At 38.6% G+C, this 8394-nt stretch overlaps 1 protein-coding gene across 1 annotated transcript; it reads left to right on the top strand.

Annotated features, from left to right (window-relative positions):
* Positions 1-5135: 5135 nt before the first annotated feature.
* Positions 5136-7350, top strand: LOC138029356 (trace amine-associated receptor 9-like). The gene is made up of 2 exons (XM_068877106.1): positions 5136-5270; positions 5483-7350. The coding sequence occupies exon 2, from the start codon at positions 5572-5574 to the stop codon at positions 6580-6582; it is 1011 nt and encodes a 336-aa protein (XP_068733207.1). The 5' UTR covers positions 5136-5270; positions 5483-5571; the 3' UTR covers positions 6583-7350.
* Positions 7351-8394: the final 1044 nt, after the last annotated feature.

Genomic DNA, 8394 nt, shown 5'->3' with positions numbered 1-8394 from the left:
TCTTTGTGTTTGCGTTTTGACATAAACAATTATTTGATGAATGTTACGAGCAACTGCTGAAAAGGTCAACAACCCTGGACAAAAGGACTTAGACTTCTCATATATTCAAATTTGAAAACAGGATTATACACGCCCCGTATCATCAAAAAATTTCACATCTGTGTGTAATGTTAGGGTTAGGGTTTACACTTTCTTTAGTATACTGATGAACATTTTTTTAGGTCGAGGCTGACCTTTACAGAGAGGCCTTTCCTTTCTGTTTTAGTCATAGGTCCTCCAGGCATAATGCAACCTTATCAGAGCTTCTAAATATATGCCAAAAATTGCAATACAGAGAAAAAAAGCAGCAGACAAACAAATTAAAGGCAAGTTTATACCCCTGCGATGCTTGACTTCAATAACTGCGTAGCCACCAGTGTGGACCACAGCTATCATGATATGTCAAACTGGATTGAAACCAGCAAACAATGCACAAAGGAAACTTTTCCCAAACCGTTTTTCCCTTAAACAAGAAAAGCGTTGACTGTGTGGAAACTATAGTTGACGTAGTATTGCCGTGTAGCCACGTCGAGGCACAAAAAGCGTGCGAAAAATGAAGCCTCGGGTTAACCTGGGTTGAGCTAACAATCCAATCGAAAACCAGTACCTGGTCAGCGATCAACTCAAAAAAAAGCTGATCTCGGTGAGCTCTAAACTTGAGCCCGCGATATGGTCACGTGATACCGGTCAGCGGGTACCTTGTTTTGACAGGTATCAATTGATCAAAACATGGATGTCCAATATCAGTGATGTATGTTGTAAACTAGCGTGATACACATTGTCACATTGGCATACGTGGACGGGTAAACGTACGTACGGACGGTTGATGACGTCATGGCTATAAAACCCACATTTCTCGCATCGATGGGTTACCATAATTTCTTAACTATGGTGCACCGCACCGGAGCTTGGCTATCAAGGTCACGGCAATGACTTCGTACAAGTGCAAGGAAGGGTTACGTTTTAGCAAAGGTTGTGAGTTCAATTCCCATCATGGTTAGAGCTTTCTCTATTCTTGTGTGGGTCCAATTCCATTAGTAGGGCTAACGCTCACATGGTCTATATGTCTATATAGATAGAGACCTAGCACTTCACATTACCCTCTAATAGTTAAGTCTGTTGAAGTATACCATTGTTAATAACATGGAGGGCAAATTATTTTCTTTGTGAAGAGAACAAAATTACTCGCTCACGATTGGTCGAGAGGCAAATATACCCGCACCTGATTGACTCAACGCATTGCTTCCACGTTTAGTTGGTTTCTTCATTTTCAATTTGTCTTTTACTATGTTAGCATTGCATTCGCTAAAAGGCCATAAAGGATCAAGAACTAGATACTCCGGAAGGTGAATTATTGATTAATAAGAGGAATAGCGCAAGAGCTTTTTCTCACGAAAAGCTTAAAACTCGATTTTTTTCTCTGTAATGGATATAAATAGCAATCATCTTTACTGATACTTGACTTGTTTGTCTGTTTGTTTGCTTTGCTTGCGAGCGAACGGGTGTTTTTACTCGACTTGTCCGATTGTTTTTCGATGTTAAGAATGTTAAGAAAATTTTGCCCCCTATGTTATTAACAAGTAATCGCAATTGTTTCTCCTAAAATTAAATATTAATATTACTTGACTGTGTTTTCACAAGTTGCTGCCCTAAATCTTGGCAACTTTGTTTGCTCCTTTGATGTTGCCGAGCTTCAAAACCAGTCCCCTCTATTAATTATGAGTATACGTGCTACACGGCCAACGTTTGCAAAAAACGTAACCCTTCCTTGTATTTCTGTCCTTGGAGGCATTTAGCATAAACTAAAGTTCCGTAATGCTAAGAAAACTTTTATATTTCTAGATGTAACGTGACATAATGAACATATTCATATGTCATCAAATACTCCGAGTTGGATTTCGATCTCTTTACAAAGTTCAAACGAATTAGTAAAGAGTAAAAGAAATTAAAAGAACAGCATTCTTGTGTTTCTTGGGTAAAAAAAAATAAAATCAATGTTCTTAAGTACTCTAAACTGTTGTTGTGTCCTCTAATTTGCCGAAGTGGAAGATATCTAATGCATTAGTTGTAGGATTTAAACTTCTTGTAATACCTCCGAGCGACAGTGCTGACTGGCCGCAAAAGTATAGTTCCTTGGTGTATTATCTGTCCTCTTTCACGTTACCAGAAAAAGCCAAAGACGGTAAGCAGCCCGTGAAAACTGACGTTATCTACTTTCTAAAATTTCGTAATACATCTCTTTTACCTTTCCCCTTCCCCCCCCCCCCCCCCATCTATAACTGATAGAGATTTTTAAGGAAAGAACTCTTAAAACGAGAGGCAGTAACTACCGTTTTAAATAGTGCTCGGTCGAAATATGGGGGCTTAGTGACTAGTCACGAAGCCTCTATATGTTGACCGCGCCCAATTTTCAATGGAGGCGCCTGCTTGCAGGCTGGACGGACAGTTATCAGTCTGAGGTCATGGGCCTTGCACGTTTTAATCCCTAGGCACGATAATGCAGGAGATGCTTCACCGCAAATATCCTTTAGTAAAGTTTCATTACCCTGAATTTGTATAGGTAGCTTAGCGTACTGGAATTCTCATAAACGTCAAAACATGGAAAATCGCAAGTCACGTTAAAATATGTTCCATCTGCTCTTCAAGGGGTCAATTCTAAGGAATTTAGTTGCTCCGCATTTATGGTGCCTTCCCACACGATAACGCCGTATAAAACTGTGTGAGGAGATGATAAGCCTAAAGTATAAATATAATATGGCTTCTTTATTAATTGAAATAAAAACAAATCCTTATCAAAAGGTTCAATTTGTTTACCAAACTTATTTTTGCAACTACAAGGTGATCTGACGAGAGATCTCTTCATCAAACTACGATAACGGCGACCGCGGCGAGAACATCATCTCAAAAGATAAATTTGCGTTATTGTAATGACTGTTTCAATCTCTGTAATATGACAAGGGTGAGATAGTTCTTCAAGAATGACATTGGTCGGAATGGCGCTTAACTAATTTAGGGGAGGAAATAAAAAAATATCTTCAAGTGCTGTCGTCCTTGACAAAACCTCAAATTTGGCTATTTCACGTTGCTGTTTTGCAGACGACGGCGAAGAAATGCATTGGAAAAAAGTGAAAAACTAAATATGCAAAATTTTGACATTCCTGTTGCCGTCGGCCGTGGTCGTTGCGCAAGAGACAGGTTTTGTTGACCTATTCGATCTGATCATCTCTACAATAGCGATTAAATTGAGCGGCCCAATGAAAGGTTTTTTTTTTTCATCAGTAGCATTGCCTCGCACTTTGCCGAGTGAGGAGTTAAGTTGTTCTCTAGGCACCAGTCTATTCCACTCAGCGAAGGCAATTTGTTTAGAGAGGTTGAAAGAATTAGGAAGTCGAAGAAGCAATGACGGTTACGTAAAGGACAACGCCCCAAAGCAAGGGGATTATTGGTTAAGAGAATGTAACATACCTTGCAACAGCAAGAAACGTTACGAGAAAGGTTGCAGAAACCGTTTCGGAAAGTAGAATTAGTTCTAGTTTCCGCAACGCTTCACGCAACGTTTCAACGAATATTTCAAGCATTACGTAATGCAACTTGTGCTGAAGTGGTTTATGGCATACTTTATCCTTATGTGATCATCGAAGGCTAGCCAGACAAGTTGTATTAAGGCTGAACACAAAATGCTCCAAAATTTTATTTTTCCTTTTTTTTTTCTAAAGAGGTTGCTCGAAATATTCCGGAAAGTTGCTCACAAGTTGCTTAAAAAAATCTGAAAGTTTCTCGGAAATTGCTCCGAAATTTGCCATATATTTACAGCAAAAAGAGGCCATAAAAGAACCATTTTTCAATGTTCCTGCCGGACTCCTGAGCTTTTTAACTTCAATAAAACAATTAATTTAACCCCTCAACTGTGTGCTCTGTGATTCTTCTGAGAGCATGTTTGGGCATGTTTAGAACATACCTTTATCACTTTGGCACCATGTTCATTATGCTATGCCTTTTTCAAGGGTCTCCTCTTCGGTTTACCGATCTTATTCTTAAGTGCTGTTGTCCGCCATATTTTTCACGCACTGCTGACCAGCTGAATAGCCTTAAAGTGCCCATAACCCCAAAATATTTTATTCGCTAAAATGAACCTTGCTACCTGTTCGAAACGTATTGCCGGCCATTTTTTCCTTTTTCGAACAAATCCTGCCATTTATAGGCTTCGAAAGTTGCGAAAATCCAAGCATCTTTTGTTCACGACCGAGTGAGAAGGGGAGTGGGTCTATTCCTGTTTTGACGTCACAAACTACTTTGCATGCATTTTTACAAATAGTTAATGACATGTAAATCAGTTTTTGACGTCAAAACGGGAATGGACTCACTCCCCTTCTGACTTGGTCGTGAACAAAAGATGCTTGGATTTTCGCAACTTTCGAAGCCTATAAAATGGCAGGATTTGTTAGAAAAATGAAAAAAAATGGCCGCATTGCGTTTCGAACGGGTGCAAAGATTCATTTTAGCGAAAAAAGTATTTTGGGGTTATGGGCACTTTAAATACTAACCAGTACTGTTTAAGACTAGGCAACGTGCACAAGAAGGTAGAACTGTACAGCATCTAACGATTTTTATGGCTGTTTCCTTTGGTTTTGTTGTCTTTAAATAAAAGACGTTGCTTGACAGAAAAAAAAAAGTTCCCCGAAATCGGGAAGGTTGCCCCAAAGTTGCCGAGCATCTTCAGGACAACCTAAGTTGCATGAAACGTGCAACTTGTTTCGCAATGTGAGAACTGTTGCCTCAATAAAATACGGGACAAGCTGCAAGAATAATTGCTGAGTGCACCAGCGTATTATTAGCCCTCATAACGGAGTCTTCGATAATTCATCTGAAGAACAACAAACGAAACCGATGATTTTCATGTAATTCAAAACCGTGTGTCTGGTGTTTTCTTTATTTTAGCTTTAGCCCTTCACGGACGAAATATTTGCCGCCGTTTTTCTTTTATATTGACCTATGTAGATGCTTGTCGTTTTTTGGGCATTCAATTTTCTCATGATCTATTAGTAAACATAGCCTGACGGCAAAGCAAATAATGGAAAGAAAATTCATGACAAAGGATTTGCTTGCCAAAACAAATTTCTCAGTTGCTTTAATTTCGTGGCTATGTTTTTGAAAGCGATTCGGAAATTGAGACATTTGTTAACAATTGCTTCAAATTTCAAGAAGCCTTTAAAGACATGTGGATCTTTCGGGTAAGGGTTAACTGTGTCATAAGTTCCCAAATAAAGAACCTGGTTGCATGGATCCCATTTCTATATATTTTAATCGATCATGCCACAGATTAATTTTTTTGAAGATCTATGATTGGTTCGACGTATATCTTGTCAAGATGAAGCAGTGAATTTTTTGTTTATTTAATGAAGGCTAATTTTGAATGAAAATCTGTTTCGATGTTAATTCTTAGATGAATGCAGCTGGCAAAAATTGCCTTCAAGACAACAACGAACTGCATCAGACATTTTATGGAAAACAAAGCCTTGAATCACACAAGCTATGAACGAGACAGCCTTCTTGATAACAGCAAAGTCTTCGGAATTCATAGTTCTTGTCCTACTGAGCTGTGTGTCAGCTATGATGGCTATTGTGGGCAACGCTGTTGTTTTAACAGCTATTTATCGCACGAAGGCCTTGCATACAATATCCAACTTTTTCATAGCTTCATTAGCAGCGGCCGATTTGGCGGTTGGGGTTGTCCTTAATCCTCTCTTAGCCTATAAGTCAATAGTATTTAGCTACCTCAATCCTGAGCGCCGTCTTGAGGGATCTGTCTTTAACACGGCTGAAGATTTTGCCTGGATTCAGGCTGTAGTTGCGACTACATTTGGTTTAACAGCCATCAGTGTCGATCGTTACATCGCGGTGAACTTTGGCTTAAGATATTCGGAATTATCTTCTCGCAAAAAGTGCTTGATCGCTACAATATCTGTGTGGGTAGTCTCTGTGATTTTTGCCAGTGTGCGTATTTTCACGAAAGAGCCACAGCATCTATCAATACTTTGGCTCGTCATGGCAGTTGTGACTTGCATAATACCAGGAATTGTCATAACGTTCTGTTACTGGAGTATTCTTAAAGCGGCTAGGATTCAGGTGAGAAAGATTGCCCGCCAAAACACTATCAGAAGAGCGGGAGAGGTATCAAGCGCTTGGAGAGACAACAATGCCCTGATCAGTCAAAGAAAGTCCGCTTTTACAGTAGCAATAGTGATTCTTCTTTTCATCTTTCTGTGGAGTCCAAGTCTTGTGACAGCGGCAATTCAGCTCAGAATATCTGGTTCAGAAAATCCAGAAGACAAGAGAACGTTTGTTATATTGGAGCGTAGAGTGTGGCTTTGGGTTTGCCTTGTGGCTTATTTTTCCTCAGCGATCAACCCCTGGGTATATTCTATAAGATCTACCCAGTTTAGAACCGCTTGCAAGATAATTTTTAAACGTCCCAATTTGCTACGATTCACAAAAGCCCACGTAGTCGATGAAATCGTGCAATTACCTTCAACTCATCGCTGATCGATGCCATAAAGTAGCTTGTAGTTGGGCTACATAATGATATTAATAATAATAAGAGAAAGAAGAGGAATTCATACACAACTGACGAAAACCAAAAGGAATCGTCGCTCGTAATATATACTCGCTAAAAAATAGTCAAGTTCAAATGATTGCTGATTTTTGCCAAGTTTTAACGAGGCATTTCAAATGAAACTGTTAAGTGAAAATGTCAAACATACTTTCAGTTGCAAATGTACCGAATGTAGAAAACTAAAGAACTTAGTCTCAGTCAAATGATTCGAACGTCAAACGTATTTGTTAAGACCTTTTTCCTAGCATTTGATATTTGTTTGGCTAAAACAACTTTCTGATCTTGATAATCTACCTTGGAGATTGACTCAACTTAAGAAATTTGTTTTCTTATTCCCTATTATCCGGATTCAAGCAAGCTCAGCTTCATCTAGAAAAGGCACCTAAAGATATTGTTCATGTCAGCGTAGAATTAGGGTAGGATTGGGCTATATGTAACAGTTAATCAAACCAGCAGGTAAGTTTTCTGGGGAAAATCCTAGTTTCCGAAAATGGTGTAAACGGACGGGAAAAAAAGAGAAGGTTTAAACTCGAAGGTTACCGGTAAACGTTCGGCCGGCCGACTTCACGGTATGCTTAGCCGTAAGAAAAATGCCTTGTATTATGGAAATATATTTTTCTATGTCTACAGCAAACTTTGCAGAAATTTGCATCGTGTTGGATTGAAAAAACAAAATAAAAACAAAAAAGTTAACCCAACAACTTCAAAACCATGCTAACTACTGCTTAGATTGTGCATGCTGAGGATATCTTACAGAGTTTGAACATAGCTAGTAGAGGGGAATGGTTATGAAGGCCGGCAAACTTCAAAGGTTTTAAACAATAGGCGCTCTTACAACTTGAAGGAACCTATCACGTGATCGCAAAGGTGCACAGCTGAAAACAAAATGGCGGAGGACTCGGAGGAAATGTTCGTGTGGGGAGACGATTTTGATGCTATTTTAGCGATTTTAGAGGAAGATGAAGCTAGTTCTCCCTTTGAAGTTTGCCGGCCTTCATGACCATTCCCCTCTACTAACTATGGTCTAAAGCTACTCAAATTTTCAATTAATTTTCTCATTTGCAACCAAACCCATGAGTGCCTTTCCCACAGTAGATCCTTACCATTTTTTTTTATTTGATGAAAGTTGTATCCGAAAAGGTGTCATATAGTTCCCAGTGAACCAAATCACCAAGTTTAATAACATCGTTTGAATTCAGCTTGTTCCCATGCAAACTTCGCTGACTTAGCTTTTGTCCAAGATTGTCCATCAAAAGGAGCCTATCATACACCTGCCATCACTCTTAGTCGTCTTCTGAAATCAAATTTCTTTTTAAAATTAAGTTGTTATTTATTTCAGCATGAGAAACAATTGTCTCTATATAAAATCTATAACATCTATGGGAAAAGCAGAGCATCATTTCAAACACACAGCTAATAATCTTGCGGCAATGCCGTGACAAATGAATCCGCTAAGTCAAAGATTATATGAAGTTTTATTTGGAAATGGAAAAGTCCTTCCTGTTTGTTTTTAAATCACAAGAACAAGGGTTATGATAAACTTTACCAGAGCTATATCGCGGCTAAGCTCAGTTTTGGTAAGTGACTCTCATTTGACCATTTTGAATTTTCAAAAAAAAAAAGAGTTTTTTATTCATATATTGAAAAATAAGGAACGGAATTACAAACAAGTAAGGCTTTTTTTTATACTGTCAGATATAGAGTAGGCAGGACAGCAGTAAAATAATAATAATAATAATAAA

Source organism: Montipora capricornis, chromosome 13, assembly GCF_036669925.1.
Source record: "Montipora capricornis isolate CH-2021 chromosome 13, ASM3666992v2, whole genome shotgun sequence".
In the NCBI taxonomy this organism is placed as follows: Eukaryota; Metazoa; Cnidaria; class Anthozoa; order Scleractinia; family Acroporidae; genus Montipora; species Montipora capricornis.
The sequence above is the reverse complement of the archived record's forward strand: the minus strand, read 5'-3'. Positions and strand labels throughout refer to the sequence as shown.